The sequence below is a fragment of the Lygodium microphyllum genome, chromosome 26 (genome assembly GCF_053477565.2).
Source record: "Lygodium microphyllum isolate KBCC chromosome 26, Lygodium_microphyllum_v1.1.10, whole genome shotgun sequence".
In the NCBI taxonomy this organism is placed as follows: domain Eukaryota; kingdom Viridiplantae; phylum Streptophyta; class Polypodiopsida; order Schizaeales; family Lygodiaceae; genus Lygodium; species Lygodium microphyllum.
This window is the reverse complement of record NC_141160.1, coordinates 66,875,974-66,898,821: the sequence shown is the minus strand read 5'-3', so window position 1 is coordinate 66,898,821 and position 22,848 is coordinate 66,875,974. Positions and strand designations below refer to the sequence as shown.

The window sequence follows — 22,848 nt, the reverse complement described above, 5'->3', positions numbered from 1 at the left end:
GATCTATATGTCACACGCTTGGAAGTCAAATTTACTATTGAAGATGTACAAGACGAGCAACACTTCTTTGTCTCAACAATGTCATTGAAATCACGTGCATCATGAGGCATTACTTGATGAAGAAGAAGCTTGTGGACACGAGTAAAGAGATCCTTGGTACCTTGTGTATTTGTTGGTTGCATTGTTGATGGCAAAGACCCCAATGATCTATAGAAGGAAATTGATGATGATGAGGTTGACACCCTAGAAGAGTTGAAATCAATGTGAGTAGCTAGAATTAATAAAGAATGAGCTTAAGAGAGGACTTTGAGAGGCTTATGGTGAATTTTGACTCATGGCTTAAATGTATGAACGCATGCATGCATGCACCACACGTGCACGAATGCGCGCGCAGAGAGAGAGAGAGAGAGAGAGAGAGAGAGAGAGAGAGAGAGAGAGAGAGAGAGAGAGAGAGAGAGAGAGAGAGAGAGAGAGAGAGAGAGAGAGAGAGAGAGAGAGAGAGAGAGAGAGAGAGAGAGAGAGAGAGAGATGCATGCACGCACGTGCACGAATGCACGCACACACGAGCGTGCGCGCACACACACACACAGAGATGGATGTAGCTCATTTGGTTAAGTTGAACATGTGGTGACCATGGATGTAGCTCATTTGGTTAAGTTGAATATGTGGTGACCAAAAGGACTTGCGTTCAATTCCTACATTCTGCATGGTCATTTAGTATAGGTGTAGAAAAAGCAAGATTTGAACTTGGGTCAATGGGTTAATAAAATACGCAGCTTACCACTTGGGTAGCCACTTGATCATGAGAAATAGGAGGACGAGGAGAAAGAAGAAGAAGAGTAGGAGGAAAGAAAAAGAGATGTTATCGTAGCTGACTTATGAGATGAAAATGATCACCTTGCTCAAAGAGAGAAGAATGATCTTAAATGTTTTTTTTTTTGAAACAACCCCCTCTTCTTTTCTCTTTTCTTATTTCTATTTCTTTCTTATTGTATTTGTTTATCATTTCTTTTCTATTTGGTCTTCGCTCCTCTTGTGCCACATAGGCTTGGGGCTCTCAGTTTGGGATACTCAAACCTAACCTTTGGTTAATATATAGAAGAGGTATATCAATATCCAATGCATGAGATATGTTGCTACTTTTTAGGGTTTTAAAAACATAATTTCCTTGGTAAAAACCCATCAAACCCAATAACAATCAAGTGCCCCTTTGAGATGGCAAGCTATGTGAGACCCTTGGTGACAGAGTTATTCCAACCCATGTGATGTCCCTGATGTTCAATCCAATCAATGTAACCCTTGGTGACAAATAATTCATTCCAACACATGCGATGTCCCTTACGTTACAACTTACCACTGTTATTTCTACAAAAATCAAGTGAAAATCACGGGGTGGGTGCGCAGGCGGGTAAATTGTAACACGCAGTTGCAGCACAGCAACAACAAACAACAAACACAAAAGGGGAACCTGTGACCTCGACTTCCCGCCATCCTTCTCTGACAAATCTTGTTCCCAAACACACACACACACACACACACACACACACAGACAGGTCCGCACGCACGCAGAGACACACGCACACATATGTGCATTGCTCACAGCATCACCCGCAGAATGCGAAGCTCGCCCACGACCAGAACAAGACGAAGACCAGGATGCCAGCCTGATCTCACTTTGCCGTAGAATCGTTCTCGAAATGGAGTGGATCGGAGGCTGCCGCCCCGCCTGCTAAGCCAGGAAAGATAATGGAATTCACCGACACTTACAAGCATACAGGTCCTTGCGCCTTCTCACCAGACGCAAAGTTGCTTGCTGTGGGTGTAGATTACCGGCTCGTAATCCGTGATGTAGAGTCTCTCAAGGTCTGTCTGCAATTCCTTTTCCTCTCTTTCCAGATCTTCCGAGTTAATTGAGGGTCTTCATTTTCCAGCATGTGAATGCTATTCTTGTGTATCAACAGGTGTCGCTGGAGAGTAACATCTTCAGTTTTTGTCATGTCGTAGATCAGCATCCAGGGTTGGAAATTTTCTCTCATGCTGCTGTTGGCACACATTTATGCGTTTGTGAGACCCAAATGTCCACAAGTTGATACACCATACAATGAGTGCTACTAGGCCGTTATTCCATTGAAAGGTTTATTCCGGACGAAAGATTTCACATACAGTGCTTTTTAGAGGTTCCGATAGGATAAGCCCACCAAACAATTGAGTACGTGTGGCGTGACATGAATAGATGCGCACAAAGCAACGTGCATTACGAGTATCTGAGTCCCTTGTAATTGAGACATAGGGTTGAGCTTCCTTGTGTCGACAAACAAATAAACAGTCTTACAATCACTGCATAGGCCGACAACTAGACATCTTAATACCCGTAATTCTTATACCCCTCCTAATCTCACAGGAGAAACTAGACGTACATGGAAGCCTTTTTCCTTCTTGGTTTACAAGTTTGTGCCACGTCTTTTGCACCGGGAGACTTGCAACATTTTTTCTTTGAAATCTCCTCACTTTCTTCAAAGGAAGAGATAGAGGGGGTGCTCCTATACTCGAACTCACTTTTTACCTTCAGTAACAAACTCCTTTGAACCAATTGCTACTTGCTTGTATGTCTTTATATCATGTTGCAATCTTTGGGGAATTGGCTTGTTCACAAAGATATCCAAGCATCCTCAATGATAGTTCTATTTGGCCCACATAGGAATAAGTCGAGCCCGTGTTGCATTTCCAAACCCTCTATTACACCAATATACTTGATAATTGGCATTATTAGTTGCAAATGCTAAAAATAAAAAGGCTTGTAGGTTTAAGTCTAAGCTTTCTCATAGCATCTTTTGTAAGTACACATACTTGAGCTTCATCACTAATATAAACTTGATCAACTCGGATGCCATGCACTTGGGTATTGAGGATTGGAATGATGTCTTCATCTTGTTGATTTGGATCACATGGATATCTTCCTTTTTCACCTTCTTTCTTTTGACACTTCCAATTTGATGTCACCTTGGTCTTAGTTGTAGCACTTGTCCAAAGGTTATATGTACCTTCTTAGTCTTTAGATCCTCTAATAGACTATATGGTATTTGGCCTTGCCCAATCAGAGTCTTCCATCTGTATGTGTCTTCGTCTTCTTGCAACTCAACTTGTTTCTCTTAGTTCCATTGGTTGCTTTTTGGTAGAAGGTGGCTCCATTATTCTCCATATATACTTTGCCGGTTGGGTTGAATCTTTCAATGTTTCATTACTTGGTTTGTGATTTGATGTTCTCTTTTGGGCCATCAATTCAACACTCCTTTTGTCTTGCTTCTCTTCAAAAAATTGTTGCTTTAACCAGATCAGGTTGATCTCAAAGTGACACAGTGCGGAAGTGAATGACCAAGACAAATAATGGAGAGAGAGAGAGAGAGAGAGAGAGAGAGAGAGAGAGAGAGAGAGAGAGAGAGAGAGAGAGAGAGAGAGAGAGAGAGAGAGAGAGAGAGAGAGAGAGAGAGAGAGAGAGAGAGAGAGAGAGAGAGAGAGGGTGGAGCGCGATGGCTGCGTCGTCCCGCCCTGTCGTCGAATGCTCTGGCGCGCCCTGATGCGGTTCTCGTCTGCGTCCTCGCCGCCTGACGCCCTGTCACCAGCCCAGTTGCCTGACGCCCTGTCGCCAACCCAGTCGTCGTCGCCTGAAGCCCTGTCGCCAGCCCAGTCGCCTGACGCCCTGTCGTCGCCTCTGTTCGTCGAGAGAGAGAGAGAGCGTCTGCGAGTACGTCTGGCCCTGCGCGTGCTTGTCTAGCCCTCCTGCGCCCGTCTGCCGTCCTGCGCACGTCTGGCCCTCCTGCCGCCGCCCCTCTGACCTGCGGGCTTGGCGCCGCCCTGCGCGCCGCCCTGCCCTCTCGCCTGTCGCTACCCCCTGCGGCCTTTCGTCGCCCCCCCTGCGCGCCGTTCGTCTTTGACCCGCCTGCGTGCTGCGCCGCCCTGCCCTGTGGTTCCTTCGCCATCCCACCCTGCGCGCCGCCTGGCCCCGTCCTCCAGGGCAGCGCAGGCTTGACTGGATCCTGCGCGAAGCTGGGAACTAGCAATACGTCCCTGCGCAGGATCGACCTCACCTAACCTAGCTCGCCCTCTGCCACGACGCGTGTGAAGACAGCAGTATGGCTGGCCTGGATTTGGATTTTCTTGACCGGACGGTGGCAGCCCTTGGCCCTGATTCCGATGCTGAGGAGCCGGAAGATATGGTGCCATGCACGGAGGAGTTGCCGCCGAGTTCTGAACAGCCGCTTGCCGGCAAACGTTCCAAGCATACGCCCGATGAGCCCATGAGTCCTCCGGAACGCTCCTATGCGCAAGTGGCCTCTGATCCTGTGGATTCGCAGGAAATTGACTGGGAGCATTTGCTGGACTTCGCCAATACTCTGCTTGGTGATTATGTCCAGCATAATACCGAATCTTTTTCTGTTGCGGGAACGAATGATGTGCTGGAAGCCACGGTGGACCCCAAATCCGTCTTGCGATCCTTCTCGGTGTTCTATGACCGTGCAGCTATACTTTTCTTCACCGGCAGGATCCTAGTGCTTTCGCACATTCGCCAGTGGTTGCACCATCTATTGCAAGGGGAGTCTGTTGAGGAGATCTTCCTTGGACCTCGCGGGTTTTATGAGGTCCTGCTGAAATCGGAAACGCATCGCGCTGAGCTCCTGTCCAAGTTGCCGCTATTCTTTGATCGCCGCTTGGTCCATGTTGTGCCATGGCGCCCCATGGCCGACTTCCAGCGTCTGCTTCAACGCGAATGCCCGGTGTGGGTGGAGGTGGAAAACTGTCCCGCGGTCTATTGGCCCATGTTGAAGGATGCGATGGCAGTTGTGGGAACAGTGCTGGTTCCCCCAAGCCTCAGGGCGATGAACCGCAACCGTTTATGCATGCTATGGGACACGGCCAGGAAAAGGCCCGCGTGGCTTCGCCTCAATTGTTCGAGCATGCATCCTTTGTATTTTCGCTTAAAATGGGGCAACTTTGCGGGCCATTGCTTTTCATGTGGTAAATTGGGGCATTTCATGGCCGAATGCCCTGAAAAGCAATCGTCTTCCGAGGATGCGTAGGTTGTGCTGCCCAAGGACGACATGGTGCTTGATGCCACGCCCCAGGAAGCCCTTCAGTCTCCTCATGTCATGGATAAAGGCAAACAACAGGTCCTGAGTGTGGATCCCCGTCGCACTGACTGGATTGAGGCACGTCCTAAAAAAGGTAAAAAGTTGGATGCAGGCTTGGCGGATCCTGGGCCTCCCGCTTCCCAGGATTCCGTGCGCACGTATACGCGCCGGAAAGAAATGGCCACTTCACAGCAGGCTGCGCGTCCTACGGCCTCGTCGGGTCCCCGCAATCAGTCTCCAAGGAGAGCCTATACCGACGGCCCCAGAGGCCCACCTGCCAAGCTGGCGTTCGATGCCAAAGGAAATGTTATTACACCCTGGGATCGGCGTTATCCCCGCCCCTCTCCCAAGGCAGTGGATTTCCCTTCTACCTCCAAAGCAGGTCGCCAGAATTCTTTCGCAGTATTGGCTGATTTTCTGGATGAGGGTGTCCTGGATGCTCTCGCAGAAAAGGTGAAATCGAGGCAGCAGGCGCCTCGTTCCTGACTTCCTTCTTTGAGGATACATGAAGATAGCCACGTGGAATGTGCGAGGCATTTGCTCTTGCCATAAGCAACATGCCATGTGGACCGTCTTGCACGAGAACCAGTGGGATGTATTGTGTGCAGTTGAGCACAAAAGTCACGGTGAAGCAGGAAAAGTGATGGATTGTCATGGATTCCGTCTATTTTATGCAGGGACCCATGCTACACACTATTCGGGCGTGCTGATGATTGTCCATGAGAAATATCAGCCTGTCCTTGTTAAAAATGATGTGCACGGGCGCTTTCTGGTGATTGAAGTCTTATTTGAAGGAGAGATTTTATGGCTGTTGGGCCTCTATGCTCCGAATGATCCTGCATCCCGACGAGATCTTTGGTCCACTTTGCAGGGCTCCATGTCACTCGGCCGAAGGGGATTCTTGATGGGAGACTTCAATATGTGTGTTGACTCTTCTCAATCCACTTCAGGGCATTCGGTAATGGATACGCCGGAAAGCCGGGTGTGGAGTTCCTTTGCTTTGCACGTGCTCAAGCAAGATCTTTGGTCGTGGCTTCACCCTTCTTTTTCAGGCTTTACTTTTCAATCCGCACAATATGCAACTACCTGGTCGCGACTGGACAGAATGTATATCATGCAGGGCGATGATTTTCTCCCCGAGATGCTGGAAATGAAGGTCTTGCGGCAATATGCGTTGTCGGACCACTTCCCCCTCCAGCTTGAGATGCGGGCACACTCTATTGCACCTTTTGTGCAATTCCTGGATAGGCTCCCTTTACGTTTCAACTCCTCTTATTTGATTGAAGCATTCAATTTTCCAGGGCTATATGCAGTAGCTGATTGAGAGGTTCTTATTGGACTTCGCCTCTGAGGGCTTGCCTTCATTTGCACGGCTGCTCTCTAATGTGCAGCGGGTTGCTCGCCAGTATGGGATTCATCATGCCTCGCTTTGCCGCCGACGTCGACATGCAGCAGAAGACTTACTGGCTTTGGTCCGTTCCTTGCTCCTGGATTCCCCTGATGATGATTTTCTGCTGTCTCTGGAGAGGCGGTTGGCCCATCTTAGTCAAGTGTTTCAGTTGAAATCTTATCAACAGGCCAAGCTGCACAACTTGACGGACACAATGCAAGATAGCGCTTGCCAGTCTCATAAGTTCTTCCGCGCCTTGCATGCGTCTCCGGCTCGCGAAAATATGATCAGACTCCAGGATTCGGAAGGTCGCATGGTCACGGATCCGCAGACCATTGTCACTATGTGCAGAAGCTATTTTATGGACCTTCTTGGTTCCTCTTCCTCGCCTTCTAGCCAGGTTACGCATGCCCGCTCGGTCTTCTATCATCTGGTCCGCCAGCAGGTTCCAGCTGATATGCAAGCCGCTTTGGAGACGGATATTTGCGAGGAAGAGGTCATGGATGTTTTGTTGCACCTGTCGAATGATAAAAGTCCTGGCTGGGATGGTCTCACTAATGAATTCTTTCAGACCTCAGCCACGCAGTTGGTGAAGCCATTGGTGGCCATGTTTCAGCAGGTGTGGGAAACGGGAGTCATGCCCTCCTCATGGAAACAAGCTCTTATCAAACTCATTCCAAAGGTCCCTTCGCCGTCAAAGTTGCAACACTGGAGACCAATCTCTTTGATGGGCTCCATGTATAAAATCTACTCCAAAGTGCTGGCAAATCGGCTTCACAAGCACCTTCCAGCTATTGTGCATCCTCTCCAATATGGTTTCATTAAGGGCCGCAACATTCTGCATAATATCTTAAATGTGCAAATGGCTATTGACTATGCGCGGTACTCCGGCCAGGAAGTGGTATTGATCCAATTGGACTTGGAAAAGGCGTTTGATTATGTGGATTGGTCTTTCATTGTAGACCTCATGTCGGCTATGGGCTTTGGTACCCGAATGTCCCGATTGATCTACACCATTAGTGCTGAGGCTTTGTCCAGAGTTATGCTTAATGGTGGAGTTACATAGCCATTTGTCCTTGCACGCTCGGTCAGACAGGGTTGTCCTTTGAGCCCTCTCTTCTTTGCCCTGGCGACTCATCCGGTCCTTTCAATGTTATCCTCCATGGCAGCCTCTGCTCAGCTGGCCGGCCTGTCTCTTCCGTTGGGTCAGCACTTCGTTAGCCAATCTTTGGCTGATGACACCTTTATGATTTTGCAGGCGGACAGGGACAACATTCGCAGGGCATTAGATGTTTGGACACTCTTTGGTCAGGCCTCTGGGCTTCGCATCAATGCCCTCAAGTCAGCCATTCTCAGTTGCACGGAGCCTGATTTACAGTCCTTAGGCTGGCAAGGCCAGGTGGTTTCCCGTGGATCCATTGTCAGGCATCTTGGATACCCATTGGGGGTGGATGTACGGCCAAAAGACCTGCTGGAGTGGATTTCACAAAAGCTGGCGGCGAAGTTTATGTATTGGAAGTCGCAAGCGTGGCCATTCCATGTCCGCCTCAAAGTGGCCCAGACAATCATGCTTCCAATGCTAACGTATTTCCTGCCTTTGTTTCCATGGACGCCTACTACTTTGAAGGCCCTCACTCATCCCATCCGTTTCATGCTGTGGAAGAAGGATTCACTGCAGGCTGGCATTTCCTGGATTTCGTGGTCACACGCATGTACCCCTAAGCGCATGGGTGGAGGAGCTATTTTGGATGCACACACTCACATGTTAGCTCTCCGTTGGTCCCTTTTTCGTGCCATGTGTGTGGACCATCACCCATGGACCATCATAGCCCGTTATTTTCTTGAGGACGGCGGGCTCCGCCATGGCAACACACGGCTTCGGGCCTCCTGGTGGCATGTCCTTAATGCTGACTCTCGTATTTCCAGTCCCTCTTCCTCTTTGTTACTGCACTTGGTCGGCTCTTGGAAAGTGGTGCTCCAAAAGGCCCGTTGGCACCCAGTAGGGGACCGCTTGCAGACTAACTCCTTTCAGCAGGAATTGTTGGTGGTATCGAGACTCCTTTCCTGGGAAGATAAACATCAACTCAGACCAAGATTCAATCGCATGGCCCGTTTAGGTATGACGTCGGTTGCGGATGCTACCCTTGCCACTCGCAATGTCCTCGTATCATTTCGGACTGCTCGGCGACTCTTCAAGATCCCGCGTGGATACCGTGATTTATGGGAGCAGCTTTCGTCGGAACTTCAGGGTCGGCAACCCTTTCCTGCCTTGACTGTGGATCGCCCTTGGCAGGACTGGGACCTTGCAGGCCGCCTCAGTCTGGAAAAGGCCTCTACTAATCAGGTGTATCATCTTCTTGTTCAAGATCACCAATGGCTGGGAGAGAAAGCTAATACTGTTTGGGGACTGCGGAAATCGCTGTCATGGTGGCAGAAAACGGTGATGGAAGGCTGGCTCAATAAGACACCTTTCAAATGCAAGGTTTTTCTTTGGCGGGTCATGATTGGTGGTCTTCCTCTGGCCTCGGCCCTTGCCAAGCGTCGCATCTCGAATGGCAATTGTTTCTTCTGTATCACATCGGCGGAATCGGCCCGACATCGTTTTCTCTCTTGCCCGCTCGCCAAGAATATCTGGTCGCTCTTGTCGCACATTTGGCGCGCGGTGGTGGGGTCCTCGCTAACTCCTTTCGACTGGGTTTTTGTGCGCCCGAAGTATCCCGCACCGCCACAGTTGCATGAGAAGCTCTTATTTCACTTTTTCAGATATTGGGGATGCTGGCACATTTGGACCACGCGCAATGCTTTTCTCTTTGATTCGGCCTCTAATGTACCCCGACATATTGCCAGGCTTAAAGGCCTCTTGCATTGGCAGCTAGATATCATCCGACACTCCGTCTTGCTCCCTCGGGAGGATTTGCATCCGTGGCATATGGCAATTGCCTCTGGGTCGTTGCCATGATTGGTGTAATCTTTTCAGTGCATCACTACGGGGCTTCCCCACACGTTGGCCTAGGGCCCTCGTGTATCTTGTAATCAGATAAAAAAGAGAGAGAGAGAGAAAGAGAAAACCGCTTCACATGATGGCTTTGTGTCATCATGTATCTTGTAATCCAGTAATCTTGTATTTTTTTCGTAATTAATACAATTACCTTTTACGAAAAAGAGAGAGAGAGAGAGAGAGAGAGAGAGAGAGAGAGAGAGAGAGAGAGAGAGAATTTGCTGTGAAGAATGCTATATAAGGATGCAAAAACATACACAGGTGTAGAGAGAATGTCTGCATATGTCTCCACCTCGAATATCTCAATCTTTGTGAAACTTGAGGGCAGTCTCCATGGTTTGCAACCTGAAAATTGGGAGCACAAGTGATCAAGGATGTGAAGATTGAGGTCAATATATAGGCCAACAAAAAAATGCCAAAAATAACAGGCCGGTTGCATTAAATGTAGTCGATTGGAAAGCAAAATTGTTCGACCAGCCCGTATTGCAGTCTGCCCGCCTAATACGTCGGCTACCATGTGGCACTCTTGTTGTACCTATTGCTCCTGCCTGTTGTACGTCTTGCTCCTGTCTATCCAAGGGATGTCCAGCTCTAATATCCCCTCTCAGATCGTGGACACGACAGAAGACTAAGGGATTTTGAGTATTGTTGAAGTAATGTCCCTGAGGAAGTGCCTTTGTAAACAAGTTTGCAAGATTGTCCTCAGTCTTGCAATAGACCAAGGAAATAGTCTCATCTAGAATCTTCTCCAGAATGAAATGGTACTAGATCTCAATATGCTTCGTCCGAGCATGAAACACAAGGTTCTTGGCCAAGGCAATGCAACTCTCATTGTCGCATTGTAGAACATGACCTCTTTGCAGGTAGCCAAGCTCCTCCAAGAGCCTGCAAAGCCACACTGTGTTACACATAGTAGAAGATGCCACCCGATACTCCACCTTAATTGAAGATAGGGCAATTATGGGTCGCTTCTTATTGCTCCATGAAATAGCACTAGCATCCAAGGTAAAACAATAATCTGTCATGGATCTCCGATGATCCACTTCACCAGCCCAATTTGAATCACTCCATCCGGCAAGTATCAAGTTTTCATCATTGGTACCGGTTGGATAATAGATCCCCAGATCGGGAGTCTCTGTAGGAACCACAAAATCCTCTGAGCAGCCTGCCAATGCACCATCTTGGGTTCACTCATGAACTCGGCTAGCACACCTACAACATAACATAAGTCAATATGAGTATTAAGAAGCCAGATCAAGGAGCCAACCAACCGCCTATAACGGGTAGTATCCACCAAAGGAGAATCGAAATGAGCAGTAGCCTTTTAGTTCGGATCCATAGGAGTCATATGAGACCTGCATCCCTCCATCTCACATGTAGTCAAGAGCTCCTGTACATACCACTGCTGGGAAAGAAAGATCCCCCTCGGAGTCTAATAGATCTATGACCTAGAAAGAAATGAAGAAGTCCCATATCGGCCATCTCAAACTTCTCATGAAGTGTTGCCTTCGTCTACTCGACCATCTAAGTATGGTCACCTATCACAATCAAGTCATCCACATAAAGGACAAACAACACACGGCCTCCAGCTAAGGTGTGAACATAAAGCTAGGGGTTGGCTTTAGAACGCCAATACCCGAGGAACAAGTCGATCTTCTCATTCCAAGCATGAGGAGCTTGCTTAAGGCCATAGAGAGCCTTCCTCAGCCTGTATACCTTACCATCAGAAGAATCGAAGCCTAGAGGTTGCTCAGTATAGATCTCCTTCTTCAACTCTCCATTTAAGAAGGCAGACTTCACATCCAGTTGAAAGACCGGCCATCTCCTATGGCTAGCCAAGGCAAGCAGTAGGCATCCGAGTTGTAGGGGCAAAAATATAATGGAAATCAATGCCTGGGCGTTGCGCAAAACCTTTAGCAACAAGGCAGGCCTTGTGCTTATCCAACGCGCCATCACTGTGGTACTTGGTCTTGAAGACCCATTTGACTCCAATGACCTTATGGGGAGGCTTTGACACAAGATACCAAGTGCCATTCCTCTCAATCAACTCTAGCTCTTGCTCCATCGCATTCCGCCAATGATCATGTTGTAAAGCCTCCTTTATAGAGGTGGGCTCTCGATCCTATATGATACAAGTCATCAAATAGCAATTAGTGTAAACAAGCTCGGTATGGTGTGCTTGGTTTCTCCGAGAATGACGTAGGCCATCCTGTGGTTGCCACACCTTAGGAACCCCCACAATCCTTGCATCACGAAGAGTGTCATGAGTCCAATGACAAGGCCGGATCTTGCCTCGTCGCTCTCCATTTGTTGAAGTTTCTAGAAGGTCCATCAACAATGGGGGAGCAATTGGTGAATTTGGTGGCTGAAAACCAAGCTCCTCATTCGAAGAGTCCTTAAGAGGCACAAGCTCCAGAGGAATAGTCGTTGGCACCCATCTATCACTTGATCTCCAAGAACAAGGTGTTTCTCACCCCCCTTTGAGGTTGGAACTTCCATGACCCTAACATCACGACTCATGTAGATATCTCGCTTAACGGGATCATTCAATTGTAGCCTTGAGACTGCGAGATGTAGCCCATAAACACCTAACTTTTGGAAGTTGCTTCAAATTTATCACAGTGTTTTCGGGATATGAATATAGACATTACACCCAAAAACCTTGAAATAAGAAACACTTAGCTTAGACCCAAAGTACGCCTCGTGGGGGGTCATATCAACAATAGCGGAAGTAGTGGATCGATTAAGGATGTGAACTGCAATAGTCAGTCTCAGCCCATAGACATTGAGGTGTTAGACGATGCTCCATCATGGTACAGGCCATTTCGATCACACTGTCCGCAATATGCCATTCTCTTGAAGGGTGTTTGTATTGGCAAACTCTTGGTGATTACCACAATCTGCACAAAAATGAGCAAGCTCATTAGAAACAAATTCTCCGCCCTTATCTAATTATAAGGTCTTCAGCTTCTGGCCCGATCGGTTCTCGTCAAAGAGCAACCAATCCTTAAAGTTGGAGAAAGCCTCCAACTTCAGCTTTAGGAAATAAGCCCATGTCATCCTGTTGTAATCATCCACAATTAGCATGAAATACAAGCTCCCTTTAAGAGACTTCGTCCTCATCAGTCCAAAAAGGTTGGTAGAAACAAGCTCCAAGGGTGCGGAAGACCGCCTCCAAGCCTTGCTAGAAACAACATCACAAGTTTACTTCCCACGTATGCAGGATACACTAGGCTGCTCGCTCACCACAATATCCGGCAAACCTCAAACAAGCTATCCCTTTGAAGCCTTTTGAAGGTAATTGTAGTTGAGGTGGCCAAACTAAGCATGCCAAAGCTCGGACTAAGTTTGTGAGGTAAGAAGAAGAGAAGTCAAGGCAAAAGAAGATCGCAACTTAGAAACTCCATTCTCCTCATAACTTGAAGAAAGGACCTGTCTCGATCCACAATCAAGAATTCAAAAAGAATCCACATCAAATTCAACCAAGAGGTCAAGGGCACAAATCTTGTGCATTGAAAGTAGATGGTATCCCAAGGTTGGCACATAAGCCACCTCAGATGTATGGGCACCACCTCACCCATCTGGAATAAGATGCATGTCTCCCCGTCCCTGTATAGGAATTGACGAACTATTACCAATGAGAATTTGGCCATGCAAAGGCCGCCAATGAGCAACACCTGTTGAAGGAGTCATGTGCCATGAGGCACCATGGTCAACAATCCACTTCTGAGTGTATGGGGCCGTCATCGTAGTATCAGAAGCTGTCAAGGTCGAATCCTCAACCACCTCCAAATGGAGGAAAGCAGCTGATGAGGAAGCAGCCATTACTTCGGAATCCTTTGAAGATTTCTCCTTCTTCTCTTTGTCCTTCTTCTTGTCAGGGCAATCCTTCTTTCAGCAACTTGTCTTGCCACAGATGTGACAAGTGGACTCCTTTTCTTTGTCCTTGGATTCATCTTCCTTCTTCTTCCTTTGGTCCTTTCCCTTCTTCTAACAGGACTTTAGATTTAGAAGCATTAGTTCCTTTCAATTCCTTCTCTTGGTCCAAGACCATAGAAACCAACTCTTTGCACCGAAGAGTCTCAGACCACCCAGAAGCAATCAAGGCATAACAAAAGTCACTGAAACGAGGCGGTACCTGTGAAAGAAGAGTTACCACCATGTCTTCAGAAGTGATCACCTTCCTTGTGTTTTGCACGTGCATTCGAAGCTGCCTCATCTTGTTAATATGCTCCCGCATAGAAGATGACTTGTTGACACTCATAGTCCTCATTTGCACTTTCAAAGAAACTCTCTTTGATCAAGCTCCGGCCATATCTCTCGGGTGATCGTCAAATGCTCAATATGAGAGATAACAACTGTAATACATGAGAGAAATAAAAACTAGTGGATGTGAGCATTGAGTTTATCCTAATGTGCTTGAGCTTTGCCAACTCCACCTTATCACTGGAAGAGAGGGTGGACTCGTCTTGCAAAGGACCATGAATACCCTTCGTAACAAGCTCCACCAAATCATAGGACTCCAAAATAGCAAGTATCATGACCTGCCAGATGCGGTAATTCTCGCCATCGAGCCTTTGATCTGATGGAAGAGTGGGTAACATGGGCACCTTCCAATCCATGATCGCCTGAAACTCCATCTCGGCCTCAGAAGACATCTTTATCTACAATGCTTTCACAAAACACAAAAGTAGCCCCCTCTGATTGTGAGAATGCAGCTTGCTAGGATTCTTCACCGCTTGTCTTGCTCCTTCATCTGCTGGAGGCGATGAAAAGGTAAAATCTGCACTTGAAGGCCCAAAACGCAGCCTTCTTCCTTCTTTAACAGCAAAAAACAGGAGTACTTTCAACAAATCGTCTCCTTTCTCACATGCTTATGCTCGCCTCAGCCTTGTTTTGATGTGCAGCCCACATGCCCGCCCTTGAACGCTAAAAAATGCAGCCTTGTGTCGCGTTGAAATCTCCTCTTCAAGTAGGTCCACCCTATTAAAAGTGGTACAGCAATGGAAGCATAAACATGTGCTGAAATAAATTGTTGAACGCAAGACAAAAGAAAAGAAAGAGAGAACACAATACAAATGAGAACTCAGATGTATGCTCGGGAAATGGAATCCATATACCAAGACATGAGACAATACAGAAGTAATGTGAGTCACCGACTGTGGAGGCACTGGCACGCTCCCTCTCCCCAAGAAATGTCAAGTGATGAATGAATGTGGAGGAGGGGGCCTGAGAATATATAGGCCAAATAAATGCCATAAAATATGACTGGTCGACCAACATTAAATGTTGACTGACTAGCTGCAAGTAATGCCTAATCACAATAAATACTGACAAATAAAATGTCTAAAATATCTTTGGTGCCTAGCCTATTGTACCACATGTATAGACTCAGCCATGAATTGACTAATTTGCTAACACTCTCTTAGATCATGGGTGATCTGATACAATACAAGATACAATGATAATGTCTCATCATAGTACATACAACAATGTCCATCAGAGTAGAACCATGGATATGTTGGGAATAAAGGTCTCGTGCCTTTTAAATGTGCTTGGGTGTGAACACACCCTTAGCACTTGTACTTACACATATGTTTATCTAAAAACCTAAAGGTACACACTTGTCATTTGTACCTGAAAACTTGCTCGTTCTTTACTTTGCTCTCTCTCGCACTCTCTCTGTCTCTCACTGTGCGTAACGACTGTCTACTTTGATCTCCGTGCCTCTCCCTCACTACAAACTAGTATCAGAGCAGGCAAGAGACAACTCATGTGTTGCAGGAGTCCTAGGTGGACTCGAGGAGCGTCAGTAGGTAGTTAGGTGCGAGCACGAGTCGCTGGCGGGCAACAGTCCGTAGACTTAACAGGCTGCAGGCAAACGCAGCCTGCCTGACGGGACCAGTCGACAAGCAGGTCGTCAGGCATCGTGGATAGTTGTAGGCATAGTCAACAGGCGATAGGTAGGAAACCAGGTGACAGTGGGAGCAACAGTCGTTTGGATTAGGCGTGGACCAGCGGGCGGGCGTTGACGAGCATGACCAACGGGATGGTGCTTGGGTAGGCGACATGACGCCTGACGTGGACGTGGGTCAACAGACCTTGTCACGTTCCTATCCTCTCCCTTTTTTACCCCTTTCTTGATGGGGTTTCATGCGCACAAGCTCAAAATCTCAGATCTCTGCAAAATTGGCCTAGAAATTTGGGGCTTTTCCCGAATTTGGGGATCTCAACATAGAATTGGACAATCTGACTCAGAAATTGCAAAGTTGGTGCACATTGCTAGGGAGTTTTGGGGCTTTTCACATTTTACTGAAATTCTTTCAATTTCTCTGAAACTAGTGCACGCAGAACTTGGGAAATTTGGGGATTTGTCCATATTTGGTGTGAGCAAGATGCAACAATGATATCTGTCTCAGAAATTGCAGGAATTTGTGACATTTTGTCCCCGACATTTGGGGCTTTTAATGTACATGTGCAAATTGGGTGAAATTAACCCAATTTCTCGACATTGAGGCACATTGGACCCCATGCAATTTGGGGCTTTTGTAGTTTGGGCAAAATCTGTGCTGCATTTGGGCATTTTATGTACATGCAGGTTGAATTCTGCGCAATTTGGACATCAACACTTGGTAAAATTTGGGGGTTTTGCTGAAATTGCTCTATTTTGGCAAAACTGGCATGTCGTATAAATAACAGAGGAAATGCAGATGTGTGTTTGATGCTTTGAGCACAAAATTTTGGGGCTTTTGACCATTTTGTCAAATTTTATGCCCATGGATACATGTACAACGGAAATTGCAGCTGAAATTTTGGGATTTCTCATGTAATGTGATGCATATGCCCTTGGAACAGCTGTAATCAGTTGGATAATGCTGTAGCACATGGTTTGGTGCTCCTGAAAATTTAATTACAGATCTGAAATTTATGCTTCTGCATAGTCATTTATTGTTGATTGGTACTGGTTTGTACCTTGGTCACTTGGCTGACAATTTGGGCCTGCATTTGCTGGTTTTTTGGTCACATTTGGGCTGAAAATCATGGCTGGTAGCAATGACAGCAGTAATCTGATGCACATAAAGAAGCTTGAAGGTGCACAAAATTTTGCAATTTGGCAACATAGTGCTACAATATCCTGTTACAAAAGAAGCAGGCAAAGCCAATCAAAACCAAAGGGGCAAAGCCTGCTGACATGGATCAGGACGATTGGGATGAGTTGAATGAGCTTGCACGCTCAACCACAGAGCTATCGATTTCTGATGCCTTGCTCTTCAACATTGAAGGTTTGGATTTTGCATATGCTATATGGACTAGACTGGAAGAACTGTATGCACAGAAGAGTGCTGCAAGCAAAGTGTATTGGCTGAAAAAGCTTATGGATTTGCGTATGAAAGAGGGTACAGCAATGTCTACTCACTTAAGTGAGTTTAACTCCATTTTCAGCTAGTTGGTTGCCTTGAAGTTCATGATTGATGAGGAATTTAAGGCTACTTTCTTGCTTTGTACTCTACCAGAGAGTTGGGATACATTTAGGACTGCTATGAGCAATTCTAATGTAATCCTGTTGTATGTTGATGTAGAGAGTACTCTACTTATGGAAGAGATGAATCGGGAGAAACAATGCATCCAACAAGTCTTCTAGTGCTTTGCATACTAGGGGCAGATCACAGTAAAAGGGTAAATATGATGGCAAGGGATGAAGTAAATCATGTGGCAAAGATGTTGAATGCCATCATTGTGGAAAGAAGGGTCACTTTAAATGTGACTGCTACAAATGGAAAAAAAAGAAAGGAAAAGGCAAGAAGACAGATGATAGCAAGGAAGAGAAGAAGGATAGTCAGCCTAAGAAGGGTAGTGTAAACTTGAAGAGGTGAATATAGTCACTCATGACAGTGACAGTGGGAGTGATGTACTCTTTGTCTCTTCACACTTTGGTGCACTTGCTTTACTTGCAGATACAGATGATGACATGCATACTTGGATTCTTGATTCAGGTGCTTCCTTTCATGTCACCCCTCATCGTGAGTGGTTTTCCACCTATACAGGGGGTCGACATGGTGTTGTCCATCTTGGGGACAACTATGGATGTGAGATTGCAGGTATTGGCAGTGTGCAGTTACAGTTTCAGTATGGCTTTGTCTTTACACTTTAGCATGTACGGCATGTACCTTAGCTCAAGAAGAGCTTGATTAGCACAGGGCAGCTAGATGATGATGGTTTTCATACCACCTTTGGTGATGGAAAATGGAAGATCTGGATCTAGGGTTATTGTCAAAGGTTGCAAGAGTGATACTTTGTATCCACTTCATGTATCTAGTGTGCGTGACCATGTTGTTGCTGTGATCGAGCAGCCAAGCGTTTCTTTGTGGCATGGCCGGTTGGGACACATGAGTCCAATATGAATAAAAGTGCTTTCTCGCTTGGGTTACTTGTCTTGTCTTCGTTATGCTGATTTTGAGCATTGTGATCATTGCAGTTATAACAAACATGCATAAACTTCTCATAAAAAGTCTCTTTCTTTGAAATCTTCTTCTCTAGAGTTAGTACATTCGGATGTATGTCGAATGCCAGGATTATCTTTAGGGGAAAATAAATACTTTGTCACATTTGTTGATGATGCTACACGCAAGGTATTGGTTTATCCCATTTGTAGTAAGGATGAAGTGCTTGATAAGTTTAAAAAATTCTTGGCATTGGCTGAAAATCAGACAAATAAGACACTTAAGTGTCTTTTCTTTGACAATGGTGGGGAATATGTGTCTAAGGCCTTTTAGGCATTTTGTGACAGCAAAGGGATAAAGAGGGAGCTCACTGCCCCTCATAATCTGCCTCAAAATGGAGTTGTAGAGCGTATGAATCGGACCATACAAGATAAGGTCCGTACAATGCTGTCTCATGCAGCATTACCCCATGGTTTTTGGGAGAGGTTGCTATGACACCAATTCACTTAATTAATCGGTCACCAAACAGGTCTTTGGGGGAGGGGGGGGGGGGGAGTTCCCGAGTTCCCCAAGAAGCATGGTTGGGCAAGCCACCTTCATATGCTCATTTGAAAGTGTTTGGCTGCGAGGCTTTGGTGCACATTCGTAAAGAAAAACACAGCAAACTTGAGCCAAAGTCCTGTAAATGCATTTTTCTAGGATATGGTGACGAGGATGAAATGGGGTATAGATTGTGGGATCCCGAGAAAAGGAAAGTAGTACGCAGCAATGATGTTATCTTTTGGGAAGATCGCATGCGCAAACAGCCCGAAAAGACTAAGGAGGTCTGCAGGGTTGTATCCCGGGAAGAAATACCTTTTGGATAGCAAAATGTGCCTGCTGTACAGCAGCAAATACTTGCTGTAAATGAACCTGTAAATGCAAGAAATGATGCTGGAAATGATCAGTCAGCTATTGCCCATGAAAATGAGCCATTACATGTGCAGGAACAGCCAGGACAGCAAGCTGTTAATGTTGATTTGTAGGCTGAAATGCCAGGACAGCATGCTGAAAATGGAAATTTGCAAGAACAGCCAGCAAACAATGACCATTGGGCTAGGAGATCGTCTAGGGCTACTAGACAACCTGACAGGTTTTATTCTTGGTGTAATTAATGTGGTTGATTATGTCATGTTGACAGACTATGGTGAACCGTCTTGCTTCAAGGAAGCAATGGATAGACAGGACAGCAAGAAATGGTATAAAGCCATGTTGTCAGAGATGGAATCTCTTGAAAAAAATGGCACTTGGGACTTGGTGCAGTTGCCTAAAGGGTAGAAAACCCTTCCATGTAAATGGGTTTACAAGATGAAGGTCACTTTTGGTTCCTCACCAAAGTACAAAGCAAGATTGGTTGCAAAGGGATACAAACAAGAGCATGGAATTGACTTTGATGAGATTTTCTCTCTTGTAGTTAAGATGACTACATTGAGAACCATTTTGGGCTTGGTTGCAGTTGAGGATATGGAGCTCGTACAGATGGATGTAAAGATTGTGTTTTTACATGGTGATCTGTATTAAGATATATATATGCAGCAACCTGAAGGGTTTGTTGAATAAGGGAAATAAAAAATGGTATATAAACTCAAAAGGAGTTTGTATGGGCTAAAACAAGCACCAAGAGAATGGTATTATAAGTTTGATACATTCATGCAGTCCCAAGGCTTTCATAGAAGTCAAGTGGATCATTGCTTGTACACCAAGAAGGCAGCAGATAGCAGCGTGATTATCTTGGTTTTGTATGTTGATGACATGCTAATTGCTGGCAAGGATACTTATGCCTTGGATTCATTGAAGCAAAGTTTTCATGGCAGCTTTGACATGAAAGATCTTGGTAATGTAAATCACGTTCTTGGCATGCGAATACTCAAAGATAGATCAAAAGGCTTATTCTATCTATCTGAGCAGGAGTATATCTCCAAAGTTTTGCAGCGTTTCAATATGAAGGGGGGGAAAACAATTGGGATTCCATTGCCTCTATATGTGAAACTCAATGCAGAGGACAACTCTACATCTGATGATGAGAAGGCTGAAATGACCAAGATACCATATGCTTCAGCTATTGGCAGTTTGATGTATGCTATGGTTGCTACATGTCCTAACATTGCCTTTGCAGTGGGAGTGGTTAGCAGATACATGGCAACCCCTGGCAAGAAGCATTGGGATACAGTGAAAGGTATTATGAGATATCTCAAAGGCACAAAGGAGTTGTGCATCTGCTTTGGAAAGCAGAAGGCATCTATTGTTGGCTTTCCGAATGCAGACTATACTGGTCATGTGGAGGGCAGGAAGTCCACATCTGGATATGTGTTTACTTTCACAGGAGGAGCAGCCTCTTAGATCTCCAGGCTACAAAAGTGTGTTGCATTGTATACTACAGAGGCAGAGTATGTGATTGCCACTGAGGCATGCAAGGAGGCTTTATGGTTTTCACGTCTGATGGGAGAGCTTGGCATCATAGAGTTACCTGTTCTCCATTGTGATAGTCAGAGTGCTATCATGCTAGCACGGAGTCCTGTCTTTCATGCAAAGACAAAGCACATACAGGTGAAGTACTACTTCATTAGAGATGTACTTGATAGCAAAAGCATTGAGCTTGCCAAAGTGCATACAGATGATAACCTTGCAGACCTTCTCACGAAGGGTCTTTCAGCAGAGCAGTTTGCTCATTGCCGATAGATGATGGGAGTTGAATAGATATATGTATTTCAGCTTTGTACATACCTAGAATTAGTTGATTCTTTTCTCCTCTTAAGGCACATTGTCTTTAGGTGGGAGGTTGTTGGGAATAAATGCCTCGTGCCTTTTAAATGTGCTTGGGTGTGAACACACCCTTAGCACTTGTACTTACACATATATATCTATCTAAAAACCTAAAGGTAGACACTCGTCATTGGTACTTGAAAACGTGCTCACTCTCTACTCTGCTCTCTCGCACTCTCTCTGTCTCTCACTGCGCGTAACGACTGTCTGCTTCGATCTCTGTGCCTCTCCCTCACTACAGGATACCCAAGTAGTAGATGTGTAAGCCACCACCAAGGTGCCTTGAAGAGAACCTGATGCCGATGTCGATCGTATCAGCTTCTAAAAGTAGAGAAGATGTAAAGAAATACTCTGACATAGAAACACAAATAACAATCGTACGATAAAGCACAGATTGATAAAAGAACTCAATTAGGGTTAGGGTAACTCAAAGACAATGAACACAGAAAATAACTGAAGTGATATAACTGCTGAATATACAATGCTCATGTAGCAAAAACACTATGCAGTGAATGAATACTGAACCTCGAACTTCTGTATCTCAAGGATTAGGGCAGGGGTAATGAGCTGGAGAGTATATTGTACTCTGAATGGATCTCGAATCACAGCAAGGCAGCCTCTAGATGTCAAACACCAGCAAACACAACAGTGAAAAGCTGGATCTGATGCAAACAACAGTGAGGAGAGAAAGACTAAAAACGCAAGTTGTAGGAGAGAGAGACTAAAAACGTAGGCGGGACAGCCTATAGGAGAGAGAAAACTGCCAAATGCAGGGATAGCCTGGCGACAACTAGAGGAGAGAGAAAATTGCCAAATGCAGGTTGCAAATGATGTGGCGAGCAGTACGGCAGCAGGTCTGTGTAGAAACAGCAATCGATTGGCTGGGATCAGCTCCAAACTGCGAGAAGAGGGCTGGAAATCAGATGCTAACTGATGTAGACAACAATGGGCAGCTTCGGTTGAGATGCCCTCCGCGAGGGGGGTATGGGCAGCAAGCTGGAACACCTGAAATTTGCAAAAACGAGATTAAGGGCTGAATGGTGGTCAACATACGTATTTATAGAAAGTTTGGGTCCTCCCAAGTGGGTTTGTGCTTATGGGACATTGAAACTCTCTAGGATCGCGTTTCTTTTAAATAAACAAGGTTTCTTCATTAACTAAGCAAGTTTTGGGGCTGTTTAAGTAAAGCTAATGCATTTTTAGCTCAACACCCGCTCTCAAGTCCAACAACGATGCCACGAGAAAGATCTTTTATTCCAAGGCGTCCCATCCCAAAGTAGCCAAAGCATCGGACAAAGGGTGTACGTCGGCTACCCAATGGCCTACTAAGACTGCAGAGGCGATGGGTATCTTACCAAGGGAGCCCAAGTGATCACCCCACAGAGGACAGGGCATTGGACAAAGGGTGCATGTCGGTTGCCCAATGGCCTACCAAGCCCTACAAAGGCGGATGGAATTAGCTATGGATTGCTTTTTTTTTTGTTGGTGTTGTTTATTTGTTTGTTTTTTTTTTTGATTGATTTAGCATTAAGTGGGGGTTGAAATCAATTTTCGTCCTATTGAGTATCCGTGCCCCAAACAGGAGAATGATAAAGGATGGTCAGATGACCCAAGATCTTCACAAAACAAGCATACTATCCCTATCATTACTGGGTGTTGGTGAAGAAGAATAAGGCGAAGGTGTGGATATAGCAAACATGTGAAGCAAGCAAGACAAGCAAGTAAGCTAAGGAAAAACTGCCTTGGAGATTGCGACGGGAAATGCCACAAATATGGTGGATCTAGAGTCGACCACTCGAAAAGATTGAAAAGGGATAAATGTGCATAGATGCATGTTTACATGAACAGAATGCCAATGCATGGGGTAATGCAAAGGGTGATGCAAGATGTCATGCACATGCAAGATGCTATGCAACAGTGTCACTTGGATAGTGCCCTCGCAAGGAAATTGTTCACTTGCCCAAGTGTCCTTTTACAATCATATCATCTTGACAGTGCGGATGAAGTTACAAATGTCCATAATACAATAAATGAACGAATGTCTCAAAAGTATAAGCATCATTACTATCACTATTAATAGTAGAAGCCGTC

The 22,848-nt window shown here is 45.9% G+C and overlaps 1 protein-coding gene across 1 annotated transcript in view; it reads left to right on the top strand.

Annotated features, from left to right (window-relative positions):
* The first annotated feature begins 1,387 nt into the window (after positions 1-1,387).
* Positions 1,388-22,848, top strand: part of LOC148013356 (Transducin/WD40 repeat-like superfamily protein) — an 81,671-nt gene continuing 60,210 nt past the window's right edge. The window contains exon 1 of the mRNA XM_087668122.1: positions 1,388-1,863. Within this exon, the coding sequence (XP_087524248.1) occupies positions 1,747-1,863 (117 nt within the window). The 5' untranslated portion in view covers positions 1,388-1,746. The remainder of the gene's footprint in view (positions 1,864-22,848) is intronic.